This window comes from Sporobolomyces koalae, assembly GCF_050403365.1.
Source record: "Sporobolomyces koalae JCM15063 DNA, S_koalae_JCM15063T_v1_ctg4, whole genome shotgun sequence".
Taxonomy (NCBI): Eukaryota; Fungi; Basidiomycota; class Microbotryomycetes; order Sporidiobolales; family Sporidiobolaceae; genus Sporobolomyces; species Sporobolomyces koalae.
In genome coordinates, this window is record NW_027481767.1 from 701178 (window position 1) to 726754 (window position 25577).

Sequence of the window (25577 nt, forward strand, 5' to 3'; positions counted from 1 at the left end):
CCCGCGAACCCAGCGCCATGCATATGCATCTTTAGAATTCGCAACTTCAAATCAATTCCAACGTTTGAAATAGACAATGGTCTATTGCGAGCTGGGCGCCGCTTAGTACACGTAGGGGATGATTCTGTTTGGCCCGAGTCCGGAGAGGGAGGGAGAGAGGGACACCAAGTAATTGAGCGTTAGCGTTGATCCACGACTGCGGGGGATGAGAAGGTTTCCCGCTATCCCTCCTTCGCTTCCGCATTTTTTTTTTCTCGGGTTGAGTTTGAGAGCAACCAAAGCACGCTAGTTCACAACTCGGGTTGGGGCAGCGGCGCACGACGATCGCGATCACGCATGCAGCATGTTGCCAAACAGCGCACGACCGTCACAAGGGAGGAGCGAGACTTGGGGTGGTGAGAGAAGAAAGGAAGGCAGAACTGACCGGTACGGTACAAGCTTCTTGTACGTCTCCCAGTCCTTCTTGTACTTGATCGCGCACGCTTCGTCGTCCCGGGTTTGACGGTGCACGAGCAGGATCGCAAAGTAGATCACGTAAAAGTACGGCAGCGGCGAGGTGAACCCGCACGGCAGACACCATGCCCAGGCCATGATCCAGTCTCCGAGGCTGTCGACCGCAATGTGTCAGCTATACTTGCCGAGCCTGCAATCCATCTTGGATTGTACCCGCGACTTACTAGTTTGGGTGGCGAGAGCGACCCCACCAGCCCGACGTGAGCAGGCGGGTGCCACGCTCGGTCTGGAACGATTTCAGATCTGGAAGCCAAGCACGCGAGTGAGTACTCCTGTAGCATGCTGGGACGGTGAGAAGACTCTTACTCTTGGGATTCTTGCCTTGCCTGAACTCGTTCTTCTCGTTGTTCGCCGTGCGGAAGATGTAGTAGCCAACAGCTTGGACAGCAAGGACGCCGACGCAGCCGAGGACACCGATGTCCTTCGGGTTTTGCGCGAGGTAGTATGCGGTGTAGCCATACGTGAACGGAACCCAGAGGAGATCCCCGACCGAGAGCATGAACCCAAAGCCATCAGTCGTGATGTCCTGTACGTAGCTAGTCAGGTCAGTCCAGGGAAAGCTTATTCAAAGTCTGAACGGTGAATGGGGTGACTTGCCATCGTCGTTAGGATCGCAGCCTGGCAGCCAATAGGATCAGTTCGATTCGTGCACGTATCAAGACTTGATTCTGCGGCTCACCTCGTTAAACTCGGCATCGAGAACGTAGAATGCGTGGAAAGCGGTGGTCAGGATGATGCTGTCGGTGATCCGGCCGATGCGCTCGTACTGCCACGCGATCATGCCCAAGTCGATGATCACCCACAGGATCAATCCAGGGCGCATCTCGTTGAAGGCTTTGATGTCGAACGATCCGATGCGAGGGTTGAGGCCGCGACCGATGAACCACTGTGACCGACGTGAGTATCAGAATCGCAGGACATGCCAAATGAGCTCAACAAGAAAGGGCGCACGTTGTACAGGGGGTTGGACGAGTTGCCACCGATAGCCAACATTTGTTCGCCGACATACGACTGCGCGTAGACGAAGCACGCCTGGAAAAAGCTCATGGCGAGCGCAGCGGAAACAAGTTGAGGGAAATGATGGGGAATGTACAGGAGGGCGTCGGGACCTTCGATGGTGGTGTAGCCGGCGATAATCGCGAGCGTCAAGATCATGGTCGAGAACGCTGTGTTTCCAAGCGTCGATGAGCATGTCACGAAAGTCGACGGAAGATCGAGGACGAAACGCACCATTCATCTTGTACTTGAGAGTCTGACCGTTGCGGAGGGGGGGACCTTCGACCTCTTTACCGGGTAGCACGTACCAGCACGCGACGGTCCAGGCGTACCAAGCGAGGTAGACTCCAGCGGATTCCCAGCTCCACAGGCTCTCCCACCATTGCTTGTCGTTTCGGAACGAGTTCCAGCCAGTCGAATGGAACGATGTGAACTTGTTGAGTGGCCATGGCGGACATTGGGCGTCGGTGCAAGCGAATGCGAGCCCTGCAGAGACGAGAGTGAGATCGTTCGATGCTGGCGGGGCAGCAATACTCGACGCACAGTAGGAGAAGAAGGGCACCGCGAGCGTGACGCCCAGAGCTCCAATCGGTCCTCCGAACTCGTAATGGGTCGTCTTCGGGGCGGCGACGTAGCCTGGAGGCGCAGGTTTGGACATTGTTTGATGACGGAGACTTCGATCACTTTTAGACTTGGAAACTTGAAGGGTGACGCAGATAGGGCGTGTCGTTAGGAAGCAGAAGCAAGCGGCGCTGTTGCTGGAGCGCTGGACGGGAATCGAACGATGCGGACGAACTCCCGAGGCAGGAGCGAATTAGATTCGCGGCGATGCGCGAGATCGGCAGGTCACGTGGCCTCCATACTGCGCAAAATCGCCCTTTGACCATCGGTCCTTGGCTAACGTGTCCGCTTGAGAGCGGAGCGCTCTTCTCCCAATCAGCTTGTTGATCCGACTGACTGTACCGAGTGAACGCGTGTTATGGACAGATACCAAGAGGGTTGCGCGAGTAAAACAAGGTACAGAAAAGGCACATCAAAGCCCGGTGAACGCACGAGCTGATCCTACTCACTTTCCAATCTTGGACCTCTTCTGCGGCGGTTCTTCGTCGCTGTCAGAGAGGTCGTCAAAGTCTCCGAGACCTTGAGCTTGTTCTTGCGCGATCGTCTTCTTCTTGACTTCTTTCGGTTCAAACGTCTTCTTTTGTTTTCCTGCGTCATCCATACCATCCTTCCTGTCGACATGGTTTTTTACGGCAAGCGCTGATTCAATCTCGTCCTTGGTCATGAAGTCTATGCGGGTGAGGATGGACTGTCAAGGGAGCTCGATCATAAAAATGTAGTCCAAAGAAACGCACCATATTTGCTGTAGAGGCTCGACTTGATCCCGCTCTCATGCTTCGAGTCGATTCCAAGGAGCGTCTGACACGAAAGAGCGTGAGTCACAGAGAACGACCGCAGATAGAGTATTTGTGAAAGATAGACAGACAAAGGCATCGCACTGCGGAGGGTAAATAAGCTGCTTCAGTCCTGCAACTACTTAACTTGTATACGGAGAAGCGGTGGACTCACTTTGTAAGCGCTTGGTTGGAGCTGCAGGTCTTTCACGAGACATTCGAGAGCTGTTCCGACATGTTGCCTGTTCCAGCTGTCTTTGACGTAGACGCAGATAACGTACGGCCTGCAGATTCCGAGACCTCAGCCGGCTCGCTCAGCGGAATGAATCAGGGCAAGAGTCTAAGGGAAGACACGTACTCGCCATCAGCAGCCTCTGCAGCCACTTTGGCGGTGTCGACGACACCTGACTTGGCGAGAGCCCCGTCAGCGTCAGCTAGGGCTCGCACGATCTTTCCCCACGTTGGATCGACGCTTTGTGCTGAAATTGAGAGAGGGCATCTTCTCAGCTCAGTCGAATGTTTGAAGAAAATCAAAAACGCTCGACTAACCACTAGGAAAAAATAACCATTTGCCCGAGAGTACGTTGTACTTTTGTGCAAGTGTCTTGACTTTGTCGCGGAAGAGATCGTGCTCTTCTTCACGAACTGTTCGAGGTGAGCGACAGCGTCATTTGAGAATAAATTCGTGGAATCGGGCGGGCAGCGCAAGTTGCTTCTGCGACTTGACTCCCTTCTTTGCGCGAGCGGGGGCAGTCTCCTGCTCTCTCCGATTTGTCAGCGCTCTCTTTAGTCTCTGTGAGTGACCTGTGGCGAGTCTGTACTTTGATTTCGCGGCAGCGCGCTTCGAAATTGGCGACAAGCTGCAGTCCTTCCGAATCGAATCCTTCCTGCTGCTTGTCGGCATGCTCTGCCGGCTTTTCAAAGTGGTCGGACTCCTTCGTGTCGGTTTGCTGAGCGAGGTGACACCAAATCCAGCCCGTCGGTGCCGCACGGTTGGCGGAAGGTGCCCATTGCGTCAGAAATGCCTCAATCTCAGGAGAGGTTGCCGGTCCAACGATCTGGCGGCAGATTTGCTTGTCAGCGCCGCTCTGACAGAGAGCTCTCGGAGGAAGCCGCTGATGACAGACGCCGCTAATGGCGGCGGTGCGCAGTTGTTGAATGATTCAATGGCCCGGGAAGCACTTACGTGACCTGCGGTAGGCAGGGCGTCAGTTAGATGGCTCTACAGGCTATTCTGTGATGATACTTACCATGATCGAATCCCATGATCCAAACGGGTTGTAACGACAGGCGAACAACGAACGCGCAGCCTGATCAGCTGATTTGGCGGACGGACCCCTCTGTTTCGTCGCTCCGTCGCGATCCAGAGTCCAATTTAGATGTATAAGCTAGACAATGATAGCGTAGTAGAGATCACGACTCGAAGTAAATTGCGAGACAGTCACGAACGAGCGCGACTTCGACGCCGGCAATTGTTGAGCCGAAGTTGCGTCCGCTGCCTCGCCCACCCCAGTCTGGTCAACCTCTTGTTGCCAATTCATCCAGCGCTCTAGCCGACAGTCGTCAAGCCTACAAGTTCTCGCTGACCTGTCCCTTCTTTAGCAACATGGTCTCGAAATTGTCTCTCTCCCCGTTCGATGTCCCGTCCGCCACGCTTGCCCACTTCAACAGGGTCGCAGGGTCGACCAGCGGTCAAGACAAGATCTTCATGGTCTATGCCTGTAAGTCAGCGCGATTCGGATTGGGATCATGAAGCTGTTTCCCCTCAATCCATCCCGACATCCGACTAACCTGCCGGCTGACCGCGCAACCTACTTGCATTCCTACAGATGCTGCGCACGTAGTCACTGCTGCTCTCAGGTCTCCACGACTGGCCAACAAGACGCGGCTCGACCTCGCAGAAAGGATCGAGAAACTGCGGGGAGTGATTTCGGATGCACGAGTCTTGTGAGCATATGCCTCGCCCCCACAATTGCGATGTCCGAGTCGGACTGGACCACTCACTGAGAATCCTGTGACAGATATCGCCTCTTTGGATTGTTCCCGATCATCCAGTGGGCTCAGTCACTCAATGACCCCGCAACCCAACCTAAGGATCGTCAGCTGCTGCTGATCCAACGCCTCCAAGCATGGTCGATGCTCCTCTACTATCCTCTCGAGCACACTTGCACGTCGTTATACTCCCTTCTGATCCTCCCATCCGAGAGAATGGGTCGACCTGACTCTTCGGAAGCTTTCGTGGGCGCACAGACTATCTCGCCGGCAAGGGCGTATTCAAAATTCAACCCAAGCGGATTGGACAAATGGCCATCTGGTCGTGTCGATTCTGGGCTGCTTACGTCGTGCTGTGAGCCGAGACCTTTGCTCGAAACCGCATTGAAACTCCTACTGACGGTGATCCAAAAAACGCGCGTACAGGCAAATCTTCCACATCCGAAGATCGTTCGTCCTCCTGTCGCGCGAGAAAGCACAGGTCTTCCGTTCGACTCGCGAACGGATCGCTGCGGGCAAACACGACGTCGAAACTCGCGACCTCGAGAAGAAACAGTTGCAGGCACTCGCGCAGAGGAAATTGGATTTGCAAAACGATTGTTGGGTTCAAGCTGGATACTTGCCTCTCACCGCTCACTGGCAAGTCCATTCTCGTCGCGCTCTCTCAGTTGCAGTTGTGAAGGGAGAGAGGACCATGTGCTGACCGCCGCTGAGCGATTTTTGTTTCCCACCCTCAGGTCGCTTCCGAACGGATTGTTGCCCGACAATGTTTGGGTCGGAGTGTGTGGCACAGTCGCCGCCGTTGCGGGCCTCAAAGGGTTGTGGAAGAAGACTGCCTGAAAAAACCGTGTATTCGGTTTGTAGTGTGTGTATGTCGGGGACCCATGAATCAGTATTCAGTTATTCTCTTTGCAGCTCGAGATGGGGCTCGGATTGGAGAAGTATACTCGGACCGAGGCGGAAGGGAAATCAGAACGGTAGTCCCGATGCTCAAGAGTCGAAGGTCGAAGCAAGAGGGGACCGCCATCAGTACTCTCGAAAAACTCGATCGGGGAGAAATGAGGCTCGCTCTGTACTCGCCCATCTCGTACTTGCGCCATGCTTCGAGAGAGGAATGTGCGATCTTTTCAGATCGAGCGAGGAAATGATTACATACAGGTCAAGCAACGATAGAATGGACAAACAGGAAAGGTCAATGTCTCATAACTAGAGCGTCTCGAGAGAGAGAGAAAGACGCGAGAAGGGAAAAATTGATGCTTTTTCCATTCCTGGTGATCAATCGTCATCGCCACCAAGGAAGGTCTGTCGTTTCCGTTCTTGCGCTTTCGTCATGCCTTTTCCAGATCCTACCACACCCACTGTGCACGAGAAACAAGCTAGTCAATGACATGGACCGCTTTCGGAAAGGAATGATCAAAGGAGAAACGCACCTCGAGCCTGCGGAGCCATATCAGCTGGGGACCGGAACATGCTCTCGCCTGTGCCAAAACAATGAGTCAGCCCGCGATCTGAGCCAACAGAATTTCGTGCCACGCGGTGGACTAACCTGACATGCCCGGAATGTTGACACCCTTCTTGACCGATTTCTTTGCGAACGATTGCCAGCCTTTCTGTCGGCTCGCCTGTTCCTCAGCTTTCGCCTTTTGAGTTTCTGCTTTTTTCTCATTCTTCTTCTTCTTGCGCTCCTTGTCGAGCTCTGCCTGACTCGGTTCTCCCGCTTTGCGCTTCTCGCTCGATCCAGTGGGAACGTCTCCAGCGATCGCGGGACCATTCCCGAACTGGTTGCTTGGGGGTCTCAGGTCCTTGAGGGTGACGGTTTCAGGGGTGTCGTACCCTTTGAACACGACGGTGTAGATGGGTTGATCGGACGATCCGGCGACCGAGGTGATGCGCGCAGGGTACCACTTGCCGTCACCGGCGTAACGCGCCGAACAGTCATCGCCGGTCTTCCACTCTCGCTTCGGCTTGTCAGATTGTGCTGACTTGGAAGCATGTACCCCCGAGCTAGTCGAGGCTGTTGGCGCAGATGGTGCAAGAGTAGGAGCAGGAGCAGCGGCGGACGGGGCGATCGATTGTTTGATCAGGTCGATCAGGGACTCGAGTTCCTCTTTGAGCGTGAGGAACTCGGTGTTGGATGGGTCCTTGGCGAGTCCGAGTTTGAGTTGCGCGAGTTGATACTGATCAAAACGATCGCAGTGAGAGTCAGCACAAAAAGGGTCCCGGACAGGAGGTTCGGGCAGACTCGAAGCGCACCTCGTAGGTCTCGAGTTCCTGTGCGTCCATCTTGGGGGGCTGATCAAAAGAGAGAGACGCGGCGAGAGAGGCGGTGAGAGTGACAACTTCCCCTCTTGTCGGATCTCTCATTCCGTCTCGTCTCGCGACGTCCTCCCAGGTCTAGCCGGCACCAGAGCGTAAACATGTGTCGGTATGTACCAAAAGCTCCCAGCAGCCTGCCAAGTCTAGCACTGAAGCGCACTGGACTCCAGATTACTCGTGGTCAAGGCAGAGGAGCCCATCAAGCTCGCCAACCTGTTGACCAAGCCTGCGCACAGCATCATCAACCAAGCGAGCGACTCTCGTCTGCGACTCGACGCTGGGTCCGTTCCCTCGCAACGCCGCCTCGATGTTGGCTGACCTCGGAACCGGTTGCGTGATCAGCTCTATCAACGCCGATGGATTCGGCGTGGGTTGGTACGATCACGACCAGACCCCTCAGGGACCTTGCATCTTTCGTCAGTCCCATCATACCCTCTGATTTTCGATACTCGAGTCGGATAAAAAACAGTCGAGCTTGACTCGAAACATACTTGGCTCGCAGGCTCGATCACTCCCGCTTGGAGCAACTTGAACCTGCATCGACTCGCAGACAAGATCAAATCACCGCTCGTGTTTGCCCATGTTCGCGCTTCGACCACCGGAGCCCTGAGCGAGGAGAATACGTCAGTTCTGTCTCGACCAGCTGGGCAGCTTTTCAATCGCTGACCGGAATACAACGCCAGACATCCCTGGACGTACGGCAACCTGATCTGGATGCACAATGGCTGCATCGCAGATTTCCACAAGATCAAACGCCGGCTCCAGAACGATCTCAGCGACGAGATGTTCTCGGTTCCACAGGGCAACACCGACAGCGAGTGGTCCTTTGCCTGTTTCCTCGACCAACTGTCACGAGTAAGCGGGCGACTGTTCGAAGCGTCCCCACTTGTCAAGAGTCTCACCGCCGTTTGGTCAATGCAGCTCACGGATCCGAGAGCCAAGACGATCCCGCACTCGACGCTGCGACAAGCCATGCTCGCGACCCTCGCCAAACTCCGTGACTATACGCAACAGTGCGAAGGCGCGAGCTTTGAACCATCCCTCATGAAGTGAGCCGAGCCAACCTTGTTCTTTTGCCGTTCTTGTGCTGAACGGAGGGCCTCTCCCTGTGTGAGCAGTTTCTGCGTGTCGGATGGAACCTCGGTCGTCGCGACCCGGTACATCACGAGTGCGACCGAGGAAGCCGCGAGTCTGTTCTTCTCGACCGGTTCAACGTTCGAAGAGACCGAACCGGGCATGTTCAAGATGTACAAGGCAGACAAACGGGAACGGATCATCCTCATCGCGTGAGTGATCCTAGCTCGCACGTCCTCCTTTCCCCGCCTAACCATCACTCAACCGGTTGGGGATTTGCTCTTTCTCTCAATTTCAGAAGCGAACCTCTCACATTCGAGAGAGCGGATTGGACCGAAGTCCCAAGTCAATCCTGTATCGTCGTTACTCCCAAAGTATGCCTCCCCCCTCAGCTTCTTCCCTCTGTCGCCGAGACGGGTCCACTCACCGAATCGTGGCTTTTTTGGGGGGAGAAAACAGAACAACCTCTTGAGGTACCCGATTGTCGATCAATTCTTTCAACCCAACGCAGTTTCGAACCGTGCAGATCATTTTGCCAAAGCGAAAGGGTACAGATGGGCAAGACCCGTCGTTCACGACGATCATCATTGAGAGAGACACTTCTCTCTCTCTCTCTGCCGCTCCAGGCAACTCGCTCTATTTCTCCTCTGTCTCTTCTCTCGCGGCATCTCGCCCTTCGGACAACTTGATTGTCAACCAACGCTTCCAATCTTCATTTTTGTTTCTTGTACCATCACTGCATTTATTCCCTTTGCCTCGCCTCGCTCTCTTGTCGTACTGAATTTTTACTCAATCGCAATGCAAAAGCATCTCGACCCAACAACCAGAATGTAATTGACATTGATTGTAGGAGGAAATCAAAGGAAACAACAAGGAATCACGAGAAAAGACAACAGTGGAAAGCGAAAGAAGGATACAACGCGAAGAAAAGAATATGAACAAATGAAAGGCAAAAGTGGTCGGAACAGTTGGGAGTGTACGATTGACGAGGAATCGACATCCTTTCTATAGAGAGATTCTTTTGTTTCCGAGGGGGTTGAGCGAAGTCTACAAGCGTCCGAAGGGAGAGGGGAAGAGGGGGGAAAGGAATGCCGAGTTTGTACAGACGAGAGAGTCGTGAGGGTGGATATAGATGGCACAGACAATGAGGGTAAGCGTCGTCTGAAGTACTCGTCGAGTTGGGATATATCGATCGCTGAGGAGGGCGATGTCGAGCTGAGGCTCGAACTGAATTGTTTTTCGGGCGGTCGTTCGCGAATTGAACGTCCCGTTTATTCGAGTTCCATCGTTTCGGTGCCGTCCATCGGCTCACCATCGTACTCTCCACACCAATCACTTTCTTCCATGTCGCCGTCGAATTCGCCTTCTCGCATCTGTACCGACAGTCGGAACAACCTCTCTTCCTCGTCGTCCTCAAACTCGAGACCAAGGATACACGACGGTGCGTGTTTCTCGATTGTCGGAGTCGTGCGGGCCGTCGTCGTTGTCGTCATCGTCGACATTGAAGACGATGTTGAACTTGAAGCGTTTGAGAAGGAGGAATAGAATGGAGGATTCGAACGGACCGGAGGACGTGCTGGGGCGCGCAGGTACGTCTCGTTCGTCGATGAGAGGATGTAGGCGGAAGGGGATGCCGAGAGAGATGATGCGCTTCGTTGAGGCGACGAGAGAAGCGAAGAGAAAAAAGGAGGGGTGCATGGAGGAGTCTCCCGTGCTGGAGTACCGACGCTGAGCATCGGAAACGCTGAAGGCGACGTTGGTACGACACTAGGCAGACTTGCGCGAAGGTGGGACAAGTCGAGGAAACGATGCGCAGGCGAAGGAGGAGGGGGGGCTTGCATCGGCGGTGACAGAAGCGACGCTCCACACGATGCGTACAGGCGTGCCGAGTGGTAAGCGTAAGCTCTGGTCGAGTACGCTGGAGCTTGAGATGTTGGTAGGCTTGCAAACGTTGACATGAGGTCGAGCTGCGTACGAACAGGGGGGTTTATCTCCTTCTCTACGAATTGCAGGGTTTCGAATACGCGCGCGAGTCTGATCTTGGGTGGCGAGGAACGGGAGAATAGGGTCGCGGCGGTGAGGAGACGAGCGTTCTCAATAGAGCGAAAGAGGGAGTAGAGAGCGACAAATTGTGTCCTGCTCGTCTGGCCTGCGAGGCGGCATTCGGGCACAAATTATCGAGGACAGATCGTCATGCAAACTCGTGCGCGCGCCGTCTCACCAAAGAAGTCCATCCAACCGTTTCGAATCATGTGCATGAATTTTCTTGCGTCTCGGCAAATCGGCGTCGTGTCTAGACCTACGTTGCAGCTGCCTGATCGCTGATTGCCGTGTGTTTCAAGTTCCGACGCGGATGCAAGCGAGCACCGAGAGACAACCCCGACAGTCTACACACAGATCTCATCTTGCTCGGGAGAAAGTAAGAGGCCTTGATCGAAGATCGAAACCTCGCAATGCCCGGCAGCTGATACGATCTCGTCGAGCTCCGTCATAGTGGCGGCAAAGTTCGTAGAGCTCGTTTCTGGAGAAAGAGAGTGCACAACGTACGCTCAACGTTCCAACGTCTCAGTCGAGGGCTCGACTCTGTGAGCAGCGTTAACTCGTTGCTTTGCATCGGCAAGTCGAATGTCTCTCTGTATGTACATGCACAGGCTACCGAACTTGAAGGTAGCCTTCTTTGTGTTGGGGTAAAATTTGAGAAGGCTCGTGCGCACGAGCCCGGAACCACCGGAGAAAAAAGTCAGCGGGTTTGTCCGCTCGCCCTTGGCTTGCCTCGCACATCGAGGTCGCCGTCTGGTCGAGCGCATGGCGCTCGATCATGTCCTGATACCGATCAACATCGGTGCACCTTCCTGCAAGCCGCGTCGGAATACAAAGAAACCCGAGAGGTCCTCTTTGGTTGTCCGGCGCAGGAATCCGCGCCTTTTGCTTTGTCTTTTTGACTATTCGTTTCGATTCGCCCCTGCTTTTAGCTGGGCAAGTAATTCGCTTGTGGAATAGCTGCGATCCTTCTGGTCGATGTCATCTTTCGCAGCCCCAGCTGAGCCTGCCGTTCCCTTGAGTACAGTACGAGCGACAGTAAAATTCCATTGCTCTGAGGCGCAGAAAACTGTCTCCTTCACCAGACTGCCGCCCTTCGAAAGATCTGACACGCCAAAATCGGCGAGTCCATATGATCCAGTAGCGTATGGTCCGAAAGCGGCTGGACCCACGAACGCGCAATGGACAGTATGTACCGTAATTGCGAAGGGGGCGAATTCGAACTCGCCCGGGAGGCAGGCACTATTGTGTTGGGTTGTAATTGTCTCGCCGCCTCGATTCGCGGGCGACAATTACGGGTGTTTAGTTGCCTTGTTCTAGCTCCGAGTGGTACTGTAATTGTCCTTTTCGCCGAAGAGAAATCGGGCACCGCCCGCCAAAAACGAAAACAAAAACCCCGATCGAACGGTGTTTCCAGCGCATTCGGCGCATAAGAGAAACAGACTTCGCTGACAGAAAGACAGAGAGAGTGGGTGGGAGCGCGCGAGCAAGAGAAGCCCTGCCATGCGAGGTACCCGAGAAAGGGCCTGCTTGGGCCCTTTGGCTCGATGGAGAAAACCCCTCGAGTCTGGTGCGAAGGGACTCGCTTAGCATCGTTGTCGAGGCCAAGTCACACTTCATGACCTCGCAGTAGGCACTAGACTACGAAGCTTGCCCTGTGAGCGACAGCGACCCCTTGTGCTGTGTCGCGGAGCGTTCGATTAAACCAGTAGAGCTCGCCGTACCTCTTCGTTCGCTCGCTAAGCGAGGGCCAGGAGTTGCACGCTTAAGACATATTTGCCGCCCAGCGCGAGGGAAAGAGAGAGGAAGCTGCTTCTTGACTGCGCACGGTCGCAAAAGAGCGATGTCTCGACTATGCCTACAATGGCCGATCGACCATTGGTCGCCGTCAAAGCTGACGTTGCTTCTTGACATTCCAGCAACGACCTCTGAGTCATGAGGACGAAGGCTGCGGCACCAAGCACGCATGCTCAAAACGATTGAGCACATGCAGCAAAAAAAAAAAAAAAAAAAAGCGACCAAATCGCAACGCGTGGTGATCACCTGAAACAACCCAATCCAAACAGCTTGTTCTTGCATTGACCCAAGTCAAATAGAAAAATCGGTGGGTTGACGAATTCCACGCGTCCACGTAGTATGCAGTTTTGTCCTCTCCGGTCATGCACATGCACACTCCACGTTGGTGCGTCTCGCGAGGTCACAAATAGCTCTCGAAGGGATACAGAACGCATTCGGAGGTTATTCTGGGGATCACCACTTATTTTTGGCCCTGAGTCTAAGTTCTCTCTCTACAACAGCTCGTAGTGAAGACGTTCGGACCCGGTTTCTTTTTCCCTTCACTGACTTACAATCGTTGCACAACAATGGCAGAAGCTCCTCCTCCTCCCTGTGAAAATCGCGTTGAATGCATGTTTAGTATCATGGAAGAAATCTGTAAACCAGCCAGGAAAACACTTACGTTGCAAACACCAGCGACACCGTACTCGCCCGACTTGAGAAGGTGGACAAGGGTCACGATAATTCGGGATCCGGAAGATCTGAAGGATGGAGAAAAGCGACACAGCAAGAGACCAAGACGTCAGTTTTTGGGAGAGAAAGACAATGGGTAGGGCGAGTTTCTGGAAAAAATCCGTACCCAAGCGCATGTCCGAGCGCGACCGCTCCACCGTTGACATTGAGCTTGTCAGTCGGGATGTTGAGCACTTTTTGGTTCGCGATCGCAACGGCCGAGAACGCCTCGTTCACTTCAAACCTCGAGACCTGGTCGATCGTGATACCTGCTCGCTTGAGTGCGAGCGGGATCGCGTGGGCAGGTGCGATCGGGAAGTCGATAGGGGCGCAGGCAGCATCGGCGAAAGCTGAACACCGAATCCCAAAGAGAATCAATCGATGGCTGCACGCCTGATTCTCCCGGGACGAAAAGAATACTTACACACGACCTTGGCGAGAGGCTTGAGTCCAAGCTCGTTCACCTTATCTTGCGAGGCGAGAACGAGCGCCGAGGCACCATCGTTCAGGTTCGAAGCGTTGGCAGCGGTGACGGTTCCGTCCTTCTTGAAGACGGGTTTGAGCGACGGGACCTTGTCCGCCTTGATCTTCTTGTACTCCTCGTCCTCCGAGATGACGACATCTCCCGTGCGTGCGTTCGGGATCGTGACCGGCGCAATCTCGTTGGCAAACGCACCCGCCTTCCATGCCTCGGCAGCCTTGCGGTAGGATTCGAGGCAGTACTTGTCTTGATCCTCCCGGGTGATGTCGTGCTTCTTGGCGGTCTCTTCGGCGCAGATACCCATCGGGTAGTCGCCGTAGACGTCGGTGAGTCCATCCTTCGAGATGGCGTCGAGGGCCTGGTAGTGGCCGAAAGTAGCTGGGGTACGGGGCAAGTAGTAGCTGGTGATTGCATTTGGGAATTCGTTCAGCCACATGCGGATACGAGGTCAAATATTCGAGCAAGAGTCGAACTCACGGAGCGCTCGACATGGATTCCATTCCTCCGGCAATCATCAAGTCTCGTTGTCCGGTTTGAATGTTCTGAGACGCGAGCATGACTGCCTTCATGCCGGATGCGCAAACCTGGACCACGAACGCGTGCTCCCAAAGTCAGGACCCGAGAGCAGGACAGGACCGGGCGTTTTTATCTGATCTCACCTTGTTGATCGTGGTGGCCTCGGTCGTGTCGGGAAGACCGGCTCCGATGACGACTTGCCTAGCTGGCGATTGTCCAGCTCCACCCTGGAGGACCTGTCCAAAGTAGAGGTCCTCGACTTGATCCGGCTTGACGTTCGAAGCCGAGAGGACGCCCTTGACGGCGGCGATGCCGAGTTGCACGGCGGGCACCTTGGCGAAGCATCCTTGGAACGAACCGACGGGCGTGCGCGACTGGGAGGTGCGAATGAATCAAGCGGCGCGTGCATCGAAAGACGATGAAAGGGAGACCCGGGGAAAAAGGTGCGACGATCAACACTCGCTTGCTGCGACGCGTGGAGCAGTAATACACGTACAGCACCGACGATGAAGACTTCTCGGAGACCGGAAGGCGAGGCGGTAGTGGAAGACTGTGACACGAGATACGATCGTTCGACGCGTCGAGGTGTCAGCGTTGGGGGAGAAACTTGAACGACGAGCATATGCCGCTAGAGGCGGAAGCGCGACCCGCGTTAAGCATAACGAGACGTACCATTCTGATGTGGGAGAGCCTGCGAACGGCGGTGGCGAGAGGAGTCGAGGGAGAAGAGGAGAGCAACGAGCGAGCCAACATGGGATCGACGTTCGAGCGGAGACAAGTCGGGGTAACAGGCGGTGATTGGCGGACGGTCGATCGGTCCAGTTTGGGCTGACTCGTACTATGCCAAAAAGTCGTATCGAGGCTACAAGGCTGTATCGTAAGCGGATGTAGGAACGCGAAGCCGACACTGCCGAGCAATGCGGTTCCGGGCTCGAGTTCGGCATTCCACCGCGCCAAGTGGGGAGCGATCGTCTCTCGCGTTCCTCTCTCCGGCTATCGCCACGGGTTAGATGCCGACGCACACACTCGATTGCAGCTCATTCCAGGTGCCAGAAAAGCATTTCTAGCGACTTTAGGCAGAGACGGCAGCAGCCGAAGCGGTCTGGGCCGCGGGAGCAGATTCGAGGACAGCGCCACGGGCCTGTTCACGGGGCGCTATCTTCGCCTCGTCGAGGCTCGCAAGTCCGAGCTGCGCCTCGGTCCAAACGTTCGTGACCTTCTTCGGGTTGGCCATGCCGACGCCACAGCGTCCGCCGAGAGCGGCCCACTCGGAAGTACGCTTGAGGCCGAGCTCGTTCCAGACGCTGTCGACCGCGGCGACGAGCTGCGACAACTGCTCGCGAGTGTGCAGGGGCGAAGGCGTGATGCGGAGACGCTCTTCTCCGATCGAGACAGTCGGGAAGTCTACAATGCGAGCAATGTTAGTATTCACGGGTTTCTCTGCACGAGGGCGGATTGACGCACTGATGCTCTGGACGTAGAGCTTGTGCTTGGTCAAGAGAAGGTCACTCGCAGCCTTGGCGGCCTCGGCGTTTCCAACGAGCTACGGAGGAAAGCGATCAGCTGTCTCTTTCGCCATACACGCGGCGTGAAGCGGCGAGACCTACGAGGGGGACAATGTGCGAAGGGTTCGGGATGACGGGAATACCGATCGCGCCAAGTTCAGCCTTGACGGTCGCAACGTTGCGCTGCTGCTGTTGACGATCGCCGAGGTGTTCCTTCTGGTAGGCAATCGCAGCACGAGCTCCGGCCGCAGTCGAAGGTGGAATCGAAGTGGTCTGGTAGACACGCACCAATCGCTAATGAGCGAACCATGCAGGGTCCACGGGATAGGAAAGCTAGCTTACAAAGATGAATCCAGGGGCGTAGGAGCGGACCATATCGACAAATCGGGCACTGCCGGCGATGTAACCGCCGACGACACCGTACGCCTTGCCGAGGGTACCGGTGATGATGTCGACCCTGTCCATGACCGACCCCTTCTTGCCGCCGTGAACGTTGACATCGAAATCGAGGTGCTCGGCGACTCCAGCTCCGGTCGGTCCGTACATGCCAACGGCGTGCACTTCGTCGAGGAAGGTGATCGCGCCGTACTTTTCAGCCAAGTCGCAGATCTCGGCGATTGGTCCGACCGTGCCCGACATCGAGTAGACCGACTCGAACGCGATGATCTTGGGGGTCTCGCGCGGGAGTGACGCGAGCTTCGCCTCGAGATCAACCAAGTCATTGTGCTTGAAAATCATCTTGGCCGCACGCGAATGGCGGATACCCTGAATCATCGAGGCGTGGTTCATCTCGTCCGAGAGGATGACACAGCCAGGCATCTTGGATCCGAGGGTCGAGACTAGAGCGGGTAGAATGACAGTCAGCGAAGGAGCATACGCGATCGATCAGGTTGCGCAACTTACGAGTCTCGACATTGGCGACGTAGCAGCTCGAGAACACGAGAGCTGCAGGCTTCTGATGAAGCTGAGCGAGTTCAGTCTCGAGAGCCAGGTGCATCGCACCGTTTCCGGCGATGTTGCGCGTTCCACCTGCGCCAGCCCCATACTTGTCGAGCGTGTCGCTGTGAGGATGCTCGTTAGGCGTGGCCTCACAGACGAACGAGCTGAGCGGTTGACTCTTTACTCACTGAATGGCCTTCAAGGTGACGGGGTGCCTGCCCATGCCGAGATAATCGTTCGAGCAATGGACCGTAACCTCGTCCTCGGGCTTGGCGGTGTGAGCCTGAGGAAACTTGGCAGCCAACTGTTTCGGTCCCCCCACGAGGGCGCGCTGTCAGTGCCCTGCATGCCAATTCTCGCGAGCTCTCAGGCGCTTGACGTACCCTGTTGATGTTGTTAAAGTACTGCGCACGGGAGCATGCGGTCAGTCAGGAGGCAGAGAAAGGCAGAGAAGAAACCGAGTCCGATACCGACTCACCCTGTAAGACCTGTCCTCGTGCTTCTTCTGAAGCTGGGCTTCATAGAAGCCCTCGTAGTCGAATAACGGACTGTGTTGGATATGCTTCTTGAAGCCCAACGCGCAGGTTGGGCGACCCGCGTGATGCGGCTCTTGCGCGGTCGCCGATTCGGCGCGCGAGGCCGAGTTGACGAACGGGGCATCGGCGTTCTCAGTGACGGTCGTCGCCTTGCGCAGGGCTTCCTGCTGAACTTCGGTCACGGACGCGTACGAGCGGGTCGAGTTGATCGATTTGGCCAATCCCGTCTTTGGGATTTCAGTGGCGGCGGCCTTTGAGCGAGTGACGGTGCTGGCAAAGCCACGAGCTTGGAGAGCAGGTTGCATGAGGGGGCATCGCGACTGCGCCAAGTGCACGAGTTGATTCGCGCCGAGAGGGTTCGTTTGGGTGGAGAAAGCCCCGAGGCGCTGCAGAGGCGTGCGATGGAGGAAGGGGCACACAGTGCCGAAGCGCTTGAGTTGTACGACTGCTTCCATGGTGTATTCGGGTCGATTGGTAGAGAAGAGCGAGCGAATATTGAATGCCGATTTCTGCAGTTTCCCGATCGCGCCGTCCTTCGCGTGGCTTCTTTCTGTTTCTCTCTCAACGTCGCGGTATCTGGGATCATCGAGTATGATACAACAAGGGGTACAACACTGCAGCATAGACTAGAAATGACCTGTTGATGATTTTCGAGAACTGTGTTTCGCCGAGGGGAATTCTCCAGCGGTCAGCTTCCGAACTCGGTGTCCCCGAGACAATAGCGAATACTCACTGGTGAATCCGTAGGAACAGCCAATCGACAGCTTCCCGAATACCATCGCTGCATCGAGCGATACTTAGCGATCACACGAAGGGAAAACGAGCGAAAGTGTAGCTCACCCTCTGAGCGCCGAGATAGGCATGACGTTGCCTTCGCTCACGTTCAATTTGCCGACGATCTGCTGATTGAACATCTGCTTGATGTCCTCGACCGCCATGGCACCTTCGCAGTCTTGCTTGTTCGCGAGCACGAGCGTTGGCACTCCGTCAACGCGGTGATCCGTTACGATGGTTTCTGTGCCGCGGCCTCCGGTATGAACATTGTTTGTCATCACGAGCAGGAGATCTTGACGCACCAAATACAGCCCAGCATTCCTCGATGCGCTCCTTGTCGGTCGAGTCGATGACAAATACGACCGCGTGACAGTCTGCGTAATATTTTGGCCAGATACTTCGGATATCGCGCTGACCTGCACATATACATTCAGCAAAATTCAAACGAGTCAAGACGGTGTAAAACGATAACCATACCTCCGAGATCCCAAAACTGCAGGACCGAAGAAGAAAGCGTGATCCGACCAACTGTCGCTCGGTGCGGTCAGCAATGTAACCTTCGCTGATCCGCGGCCGTAGTGAATTGAGACGCACTGTTCTGCCCGATGGTCGGTGCGATACTGTTTGGGTCGACTTCGGGAGTGTGGTTGAAAGTACTTTTGACTTTCTCTGCGGTGTGCAAGGTTCATCGGTTCGGGAACGTGGTGGACTACATGGCAATACCGTACCAAGGAATGTAGTCTTGCCGGCATTGTCGAGGCCCATGATGAGCACGGAGTACTGTCCATCCCGAACAGACGATTCAGTCGGATGGGTACGAGTAGAGTGCGAGCTATGACTCACCTCTTGCTTCTGCATCAAATGGGCGATGAAGCCCGTGATGAGCCTGTACATCGCTCCTCGTGCCCTCGGCGGAGCGGGTAACTTGGACGGAGAGGGGCGCGCTCGCGATTCGAGCTGGCGTCGTCCACCGCAGCACCAGGATCCCACGTCCGAGCCGTGTTTGGGTCCTGCTGGACGTCTGCACTATGTAGCTTGGGTTCAAGCGAGAAGAGGTCGATGTGCGAAAGTTGAATCAAGATGAAACGCGATCGGTTGCACCTCGATCAGCTCGCGACTGCCTTACGCTCCACCTCAAACGGCACCTGCACCAGACTACAGCGCTCATCCGAGTGTCATCTTCCAGCTGTACCCGAAGTGGAACGACGCCAAGTGTTGCAAGCGATAGATCCGCACCACCTGCCGAGAGAGTAGGCCCTCATCCAGCTCCTCCCACCGCTGAAACGGATAATCTGAAGCCCTCGATTTCCTACAGTGGGTCAATCTTCGAGCGCCGTCAAGATCACCCCTCAAGATCGGTCCATTCTCGAGTAAGCGATCGTTCGCTCTCCCCACTTGGATCCGATCATGCACGGCTCACCCGGTCCTTCGCCTGTGATCAGCCTCAAGCTGCAACGGGACAAACTGAAACAGTACCAGCGCAAGGTGAGCCCCCGTTCGCATTCGACTCAAGTCTGTGCACTGATGTCATTGCGTACCCTCAACTCATGCGCGTGCAAGATCGAGGTCGTGCTCAAACGCGAACGCGAGATTGCGGCAGAATCGCTGCGGGCTGGGAACAAACAGCGAGCACTGATAGCGCTGCGTCAGAAGAAGTACCAGGAATCGCTCCTCTCGCAAACCGACTCGCAACTCGAGACGCTGCAGAAACTCGCAAGTTGCTCTACCCTGCGCATGCGCACCAGGTGCCATAGGCACGGATACCGCTGACACGTTGAAAATGGTTGGATGATCGAAACAGGTTCAATCGATCGAGTTCTCCCTCGTCGAGAAGGATGTCCTGTTTGGACTGCAACAGGGCAGTGAAGTGCTCAAACAGCTCAACCAAGAACTCGACATCAACAAAGTCGAGAAGCTCATGGACGAAACTCGCGAAGGCATCGCATACCAAGAAGTACGCGCAGCGTTCCTGCCATTGGACAGTCCTCGCACATGCTGACAAGCTCGGATATGCTTTCGTCGCTTTCATCTTTCTGGATCCTCTACAGGAAGTCAGCGCACTGCTCTCAAGTCGTATCTCGGCACAAGACGAGGAAGACGTCCTCGCCGAATTGGCCGCGCTGCAAGAAGCCGAGGTCAGGGTTTTTCTCCGGGCCAGGGTTCTGCTGCGATCGGCGCTCGTACCGCTGTCCTACACGAAGCTGACTCATGACTGCATCTGTCTTTTGACCTCGCTCGATCAGGTTGGGGACAAGTTGCCGCAAGTACCGGTCAACCAGCTTCCTCTGCCCGAGCGGACCGACGAGCCGACCAAGGTTCTACCGGATGCGCGCGAAGAAGAAGAACGACAGCCTCAGAGACAGAGACAAGCGATAGCAGCATAGAGAGGTGCAGCAGCTCGAGTGCGTGGGCGGCATGTGCCTTACCTTGTCATGTACTCCATGTTCTGTAGTGGTTATTTCTCTGATATTTCTTGTTTAATTGTATCTTGTATCGATCGACTCGCTGTTGCATGTAGAACCGAAGAAGAGGATCTATTTCGAGTCGGAGATTGTGGTCACGTTTCGGGTCGACCGTCGCGAAGTCACCAGACATTACATCTCGCGTTCACCCCATCCTCCCCACCTCGACGCAAGATGAGTGAAGTCAGTATTTACAAGTGATCTCCTTGACCCGTATTTCGTGTCCTGACTCGCTCGATCGCCGAATCATAGAACGGCAAATACGCTGCTTCATCTTCCCGATCTGACCGCGCAGTGTACGTTCCCCCTTTGATACTCTCTCGTCGATCTAAGCCCCGAGCTTCGTCTGATCTGCTGCTTGCTCTAGCTCGGTCGCCTCGCACCACTCCCAGAGTTCGTCCTCTCGCGCGCGCAAAGGCGAAGGAGATGATCCCGAACAACGACGACGCAGGGAGGAAGACCGCGAGTTTGAACGCGCACGCGAGAAGGAACGCGAACGTGAACGCGGCTACGGTGGAGATCGAGAGCGAGACCGCGACCGCGAGTACGATCGGGACCGAAGCGATCGTGGAGGAGACCGCAGGAGACGTGGAGATTACGACGATCGCGACGACGACGAGTACCACCGTCACAAGTCGTCGTCGAAGAGGAGTCGCAGAGACGAGCGCAGTCGGAGCAGGGATCGCGATCACCGCAGAGGTTCGTCGTCACACTATGATGATGCCCCTCCTCCGCCTCGCAGAGATGATCGCCGCTCGCGCCGAGGTGACGACTACGAAGATCACAGGTATGACATCCTTCTCCCCTGCTCGTCTCATCCTGTCGACTCCGAGCGCCTTGAAGCTGACCTTGGATCAACTCATAGATCTCGTCGCAGGCACTCGCCTGCGTATGACGATCACAACAGACGCGCTTCACCTCCTCGCCGCGGTGCGAGATCTCCATCACCTGGGTACGCCATGATCGTCTCCAAGTAGATGCCGAGCCCACTGACAATCGTGGTGCACGATGCAGAATCTCGGAAGAGCAACGCGAGATGCGGTCTGTCTTTGTCAACCAGATTGCCGCTCGGATCACAGACCGTGAACTTGGCATCTTCTTCGAGGCGAATGCTGGCAAAGTCCGCGATGCGCGGGTCATTGTCGACAGGATTTCCCGCCGCTCGAAAGGGTGCGTTTTTCATCAGAGTTCCCACGAGATAATGAATGTGCTGACGGCAGAACTTTGCAGAGTTGGCTACGTCGAGTTTGTTGAACTCGAGAGTGTTCAGAAAGCTCTCACCTTGTCCGGTACCAAGCTTCTAGGCATCCCTTTGATCGTCCAATACACGGAAGCCGAGAAGAACCGACAGGCTCGCGACAACGTGAACGGAGGTGGGATGAATGGACCGATGAACGGAGGGTGAGCACTCCTCCTGTTGCGCCATGTGCGATCCCGCCTGCGAGACCTGACGGATCTAATCACGCTGTTGAGCAGGCTCTACGTCGGGTCTCTCAACTTTGCCTTGACGTCGGAAGATATCCGTGAGGTGTTCCAACCTTTTGGAGAGCTCGAAACGGTTGAACTACACAGGGACCCTCTCACCGGAAAGTCGAAAGGCTACTGCTTTGTCAAGTACGTACCGTTCTTTTGAATGCAACTCTCCTGCTCGGCCAGCGTCTGAAATTTTCTCCTCTATCTTGCACCCGTAGGTTTAAAGAGCACAAAGACGCCATGGTTGCGATCGAGAAAATGAACAATTTCCCCCTCGCAGGTCGAGAAGTAGGTTTGCCCTGATTTCCCCAGCATACACAAAATCATGACTGATCATCAGCATCTGCTATTACTGCCTTGTAGATCAAGGTTGGACTCGTTGCAGACCGCAGTGCCACTTTCAACAAGCATCTCACCACGCAACAGGATCCCAGCTTGCAGCTCGAAGAGAATGGTCAGTCCCTGAATATCTTGCCCGTCGTGACGGTCGACTGACATCTCTCGTTACCCTCAATATAGGAGGTAACCCCGGCGGCATCTCTCGTTACGAACTGATGCAGAAGCTTGCAGGAGTTGATCGCGCGCCCGAACTTCCTCCTCAGCCGATGTGAGCGATTCTCTAAGCTACAGTCCCGCATTGATTCAGGTCATTGACCGAAAATTTTGTCCCGGCCTCACAGGTTCCGTCCGAACATCCCACAGAATACGACTCGTAACGTGTAAGCCTTGAGGCTCGAGCAGCAATATCTTTGTCCTCCTCGTGTCTGATGTTCCTTTCATTGATGGTCACCTCTACAGCCTGATGAAGGACGCGTTCAATCCCGAAGAAGAGACTGAACGTGACTGGGATCTCGAACTCGCAGACGACGTCAAATCGGAATGCGAAGACAAATACGGCAAAGTGTTGACCATCTTTGTTGTCAAGGAGTCACAGGCGAGTCGAGGATCGATAACCCAACAAATATGTTCGAGTTGTAACTCATGTTTTCATGTTGTTGATGTGCAGGGAGAAATCTACATCCGTTTCGAAAAGGTAGAAGATGCTGTCAAAGCCACTCAGGGACTGAACGGTCGTTGGTTCGGAGGTAGACAGATCTCAGCCAATCACGTCGGAGATTCCATGTTCGACGCGAACGTCGTCAAGAAGTAGAAAAATCGACCAGTCGCCCCCAACTTCGCTTTGCTTTTGGCCAGAGGGACTCCCTCCATAGTAGCTTTCCATCCATTTCGGAAAGCACGAGCAGTAATACAGGATTTGTCATGTCAGATTAGGCTTCTCATAGGACAGACAATCTGAGGCTGCCACGCCTATCTCACAGCTATTTGCGCAAGAGAGACAAGACGAGTCGAGACGAGAAGATTCACATTTTCTGACTATTGCAACAATTAAGAATATGTTTCTTTTACAGACCTCCAATCGAGATGAGCTTGATGTTTTGCCAATCTTGAAGTCCGTACTTGGACCCTTCGCGACCAAACCCAGATTCTTTCACGCCTCCGAACGGGATCGAAGCTTGCGAGATCGCTCCCGTGTTGGCTCCAACCTAGAGTGACCAGGGTAAAAGGACCAGAGTCAGCTCTTTCTGATACGAGAGCGCCGGTGCAAGGATCGTTCGAGGTCCGGCCCTCCCACAAAGGACGGGAAAGTGCCTTACCATTCCAACTTCGAGCGCAGCTGCGACGCGGTGAAGTCGACTGATGCTTTCGGTGAAGAAGTATCCAGCGAGTCCGACCTCGGTATCGTTCGCTCGCGCAATCACCTCCTCCTCGGCCTTGAATCGATACAAAGCAGCGAGAGGTCCTGTTGTATGCACGGTAGAACCCAATTTTTGAGCGGCCGCACAATGCAAGGGGAGCAGGAACATAGGGGGAGAGAGGCCTTTGGGCTTACCAAACGTCTCCTCGTTGTCGATCGCGCATGCATTGACTTCGGTCAAGACGGTCGGTTCGTAAAAGTACCCTGGCAGGTCGACCTTCTTGCCTCCAACGACGACCTTGGCTCCCGCCTTGACAGCATCCTCGACGTGCGAGTGCACCTTGTCCACCGCCGCTTGGTGGATGAGCGGTCCGTGAGTAACGCCCTCTCCAGTACCTTCTCCAACCTTGAAGTTGCGGACCGCTTCGGCGAGCTTGGCGGTGAAGGCTTCGTAAACACCATCTTGCACGTAGACTCGGTTCGCGCAAACGCTGCAGAGATCAACACGGACAGAGTCAGTTTTTCGTTCTCCGGTCTGAACGCATAGCACGGTGTAGATGAGCCGAAAGAAAATTTACCAAGTCTGTCCGGATTGACTAAGGGTTCAAAAGGCGCCATAGCGAAGACGTCAATGATCTGCGACGAACATTGTCGACACTGACACGAAACGACAGGTAGACTGACCGGAACTTGCAAGCAATCACGCCAGCAACCGCCTTGTCCAAGTCGGCATCGTCAAAGACGATGAAAGGTGCGTTACCACCGAGCTCGAACGAAAGCTTCTTCAAAGTCGAGGCAGATTGGCTCATGAGGATCTTGCCGACTCGAGTCGAACCGGTGAACGAGATCTTGTGAATGAGGGGGTTCTCGCACATCTCCTTGCCGACTTCGGCCGTGTACTTCGAGGTGGTCACGACGTTGATGACACCGTCAGGTACACCCGCTTGACGGCAAATGTCCACCATGGCGAGCACAGAGTAGGGGGTTTCGGCAGGGGCTTTGAGCTAACAACCGACCGCGCTTCTGGTGAGAACCGGGAAAAGGAGCGAAAAACTAGCGAGGAGACGTACAACCACGGTGTTACCAGCTGCGAGGGCGGCAGCGACCTTGCGAGTGACCATGGCATTGGGGAACTGCCGGGTCGAGGTAGGTCAGTCAGTGCTGAAACCCGTCAGGGCTCAAGTGACGGTGCGCGGGCTCACGTTCCAAGGAGTGACTGGGAGTGCATAGATCGATCTAGGTGAGCTCGAAGCAAGGTGCACAAAGAGGAAAATGAGCTTACTGATACCACATACTCCGATGGGTTGCTTGATGGTAGTGTTCTGAACACCCTTGGTAGCGGACGGGATGACGTCTCCGTAATTGCGAAGGACTTCGCCGGCGAACCAACTGTGTAACCACGACGAAACGGTTCAGAAGGTTTCTCTTGTCATTGGCGAATTGGCGGAGGTCAGTATTTGACGCACGAGAAGTAGCTAGCTGTAGACGGACGAAATAGTCAGCGTTTACACATCTCCACAGAATGGACAAGAGGACGTACCACCGTAGGTGATCTCTCCTCGACTGTCAGCCAGAGGCTTGCCATTCTCGGCAGTGATGATCTGTCGAGAGATGCGATGTCAACGACAAAATCCTCAAGCGCCTTGCACCTTTCGACTTCGTCTTACCTGTGCCAAATCTTCATGGTTTTCGGTAGTGAGTCTGTCGATTCGAGACAGGGACGTGAGCGGGGCCGTCGATCAAGCAAAGCCGGAGAGAGCACTAACTGGAAGATCTTAGTCAGGATCGCCGAGCGCTCGTACTCGCTCGTCTGGCGCCAAGTCTTGAGCGCCTCGTGCGCCTTTTGCGTAGCTTGCTTGACGTCCTCGACGCCCATGTCAGGAAGCGATCCCATCTTCTCTCCAGTGCCGGGATCTGTCAGGTTGCGGGGCCGAGGCGAGTCACGGCGGATTATGTCAGCCCAAAAGCGCTTCCATCGTTGAGGCGAGGACATACACAAAGATCACGTACTGATGATATCGAAGGTCTCGGTAGCGGTACCGTTGGTCCATTGCCCGCTGATGAAGCCCGAAGTCAACCACAACTTGTCGTTCTTGAGCTGGTGCAACGCAACCCTAATTCAGCATCGACCGTCTCGAAGATCCATCTAACTTTCACTGGCTCAAGCAAGGACTTACCTGAGGGGATGCCGGGGCGGCAGAAGAGGATGCGAAGCGTGACATGGTCCAGCCGAGCGTGCGACAGACAGCGGTGGGTTGAGAGCGAGCGATACGAGTCGAGCTGAGGCGGGCGTTGCTCGCGAGACTACGGAGCATCGAATCAGACGACGAGGTTTGGTTGCGGGAGAAGCGCAAGATGGAGC

At 55.0% G+C, this 25577-nt stretch overlaps 12 protein-coding genes across 12 annotated transcripts; 4 read left to right on the forward strand and 8 right to left on the reverse strand.

Moving 5' to 3' along the window:
• Positions 1-102: 102 nt before the first annotated feature.
• ERG24 (delta(14)-sterol reductase) lies at positions 103-2167 on the reverse strand (the record flags this gene model as incomplete). Its single annotated transcript, XM_076676560.1, has 9 exons — positions 103-124; positions 425-607; positions 678-756; positions 820-1039; positions 1111-1131; positions 1193-1399; positions 1465-1679; positions 1744-1995; positions 2053-2167. 9 exons carry the CDS (start codon positions 2165-2167, stop codon positions 103-105), a joined length of 1314 nt encoding a protein of 437 aa, XP_076536541.1.
• Positions 2168-2575: 408 nt separating this feature from the next.
• Positions 2576-4169, reverse strand: JCM15063_000443 (uncharacterized protein; the record flags this gene model as incomplete). Its single annotated transcript, XM_076676561.1, has 8 exons — positions 2576-2799; positions 2865-2928; positions 3079-3187; positions 3262-3382; positions 3453-3548; positions 3631-3961; positions 4090-4094; positions 4154-4169. 8 exons carry the CDS (start codon positions 4167-4169, stop codon positions 2576-2578), a joined length of 966 nt encoding a protein of 321 aa, XP_076536542.1.
• Positions 4170-4509: 340 nt separating this feature from the next.
• On the forward strand, positions 4510-5735 carry JCM15063_000444 (uncharacterized protein; the record flags this gene model as incomplete). Its single annotated transcript, XM_076676562.1, has 6 exons — positions 4510-4624; positions 4733-4850; positions 4925-5070; positions 5154-5250; positions 5322-5534; positions 5633-5735. 6 exons carry the CDS (start codon positions 4510-4512, stop codon positions 5733-5735), a joined length of 792 nt encoding a protein of 263 aa, XP_076536543.1.
• A 435-nt stretch (positions 5736-6170) lies between these two features.
• JCM15063_000445 (uncharacterized protein) lies at positions 6171-7178 on the reverse strand (the record flags this gene model as incomplete). The annotated part of the gene is made up of 4 exons (XM_076676563.1): positions 6171-6253; positions 6326-6373; positions 6442-7072; positions 7149-7178. The coding sequence occupies 4 exons, from the start codon at positions 7176-7178 to the stop codon at positions 6171-6173; spliced, it is 792 nt and encodes a 263-aa protein (XP_076536544.1).
• A 134-nt stretch (positions 7179-7312) lies between these two features.
• Positions 7313-8876, forward strand: DUG3 (glutamine amidotransferase subunit DUG3; the record flags this gene model as incomplete). Its single annotated transcript, XM_076676564.1, has 9 exons — positions 7313-7320; positions 7382-7492; positions 7554-7627; positions 7714-7834; positions 7895-8066; positions 8133-8260; positions 8330-8497; positions 8584-8659; positions 8745-8876. 9 exons carry the CDS (start codon positions 7313-7315, stop codon positions 8874-8876), a joined length of 990 nt encoding a protein of 329 aa, XP_076536545.1.
• Positions 8877-9556: 680 nt separating this feature from the next.
• Positions 9557-10243, reverse strand: JCM15063_000447 (uncharacterized protein; the record flags this gene model as incomplete). Its single annotated transcript, XM_076676565.1, has 1 exon — positions 9557-10243. One exon carries the CDS (start codon positions 10241-10243, stop codon positions 9557-9559), a length of 687 nt encoding a protein of 228 aa, XP_076536546.1.
• A 2426-nt stretch (positions 10244-12669) lies between these two features.
• Positions 12670-14583, reverse strand: JCM15063_000448 (thiolase family protein; the record flags this gene model as incomplete). The annotated part of the gene is made up of 8 exons (XM_076676566.1): positions 12670-12711; positions 12784-12862; positions 12961-13183; positions 13258-13715; positions 13792-13898; positions 13974-14204; positions 14327-14380; positions 14503-14583. The coding sequence occupies 8 exons, from the start codon at positions 14581-14583 to the stop codon at positions 12670-12672; spliced, it is 1275 nt and encodes a 424-aa protein (XP_076536547.1).
• Positions 14584-14902: 319 nt separating this feature from the next.
• HEM1 (5-aminolevulinate synthase) lies at positions 14903-17265 on the reverse strand (the record flags this gene model as incomplete). The annotated part of the gene is made up of 8 exons (XM_076676567.1): positions 14903-15234; positions 15295-15373; positions 15438-15608; positions 15678-16174; positions 16239-16396; positions 16463-16578; positions 16658-16678; positions 16753-17265. The coding sequence occupies 8 exons, from the start codon at positions 17263-17265 to the stop codon at positions 14903-14905; spliced, it is 1887 nt and encodes a 628-aa protein (XP_076536548.1).
• Positions 17266-17539: 274 nt separating this feature from the next.
• On the reverse strand, positions 17540-18478 carry ARL3 (Arf family GTPase ARL3; the record flags this gene model as incomplete). Its single annotated transcript, XM_076676568.1, has 7 exons — positions 17540-17591; positions 17651-17825; positions 17887-18000; positions 18062-18112; positions 18179-18253; positions 18313-18364; positions 18428-18478. 7 exons carry the CDS (start codon positions 18476-18478, stop codon positions 17540-17542), a joined length of 570 nt encoding a protein of 189 aa, XP_076536549.1.
• Positions 18479-18664: 186 nt separating this feature from the next.
• On the forward strand, positions 18665-19968 carry JCM15063_000451 (Snf7 family protein; the record flags this gene model as incomplete). Its single annotated transcript, XM_076676569.1, has 7 exons — positions 18665-18758; positions 18900-18954; positions 19027-19069; positions 19145-19297; positions 19386-19538; positions 19633-19719; positions 19828-19968. The coding sequence occupies 7 exons, from the start codon at positions 18665-18667 to the stop codon at positions 19966-19968; spliced, it is 726 nt and encodes a 241-aa protein (XP_076536550.1).
• Positions 19969-20220: 252 nt separating this feature from the next.
• Positions 20221-22669, forward strand: JCM15063_000452 (uncharacterized protein; the record flags this gene model as incomplete). Its single annotated transcript, XM_076676570.1, has 13 exons — positions 20221-20229; positions 20299-20342; positions 20414-20833; positions 20912-20998; positions 21061-21216; positions 21277-21447; positions 21523-21660; positions 21738-21807; positions 21883-21973; positions 22039-22126; positions 22200-22238; positions 22318-22453; positions 22526-22669. 13 exons carry the CDS (start codon positions 20221-20223, stop codon positions 22667-22669), a joined length of 1593 nt encoding a protein of 530 aa, XP_076536551.1.
• Positions 22670-22922: 253 nt separating this feature from the next.
• On the reverse strand, positions 22923-25530 carry UGA2 (succinate-semialdehyde dehydrogenase (NAD(P)(+)); the record flags this gene model as incomplete). The annotated part of the gene is made up of 14 exons (XM_076676571.1): positions 22923-23063; positions 23175-23320; positions 23411-23706; positions 23794-23811; positions 23900-24219; positions 24286-24348; positions 24418-24431; positions 24498-24604; positions 24682-24694; positions 24756-24816; positions 24883-24916; positions 24982-25129; positions 25226-25313; positions 25393-25530. 14 exons carry the CDS (start codon positions 25528-25530, stop codon positions 22923-22925), a joined length of 1587 nt encoding a protein of 528 aa, XP_076536552.1.
• Positions 25531-25577: the final 47 nt, after the last annotated feature.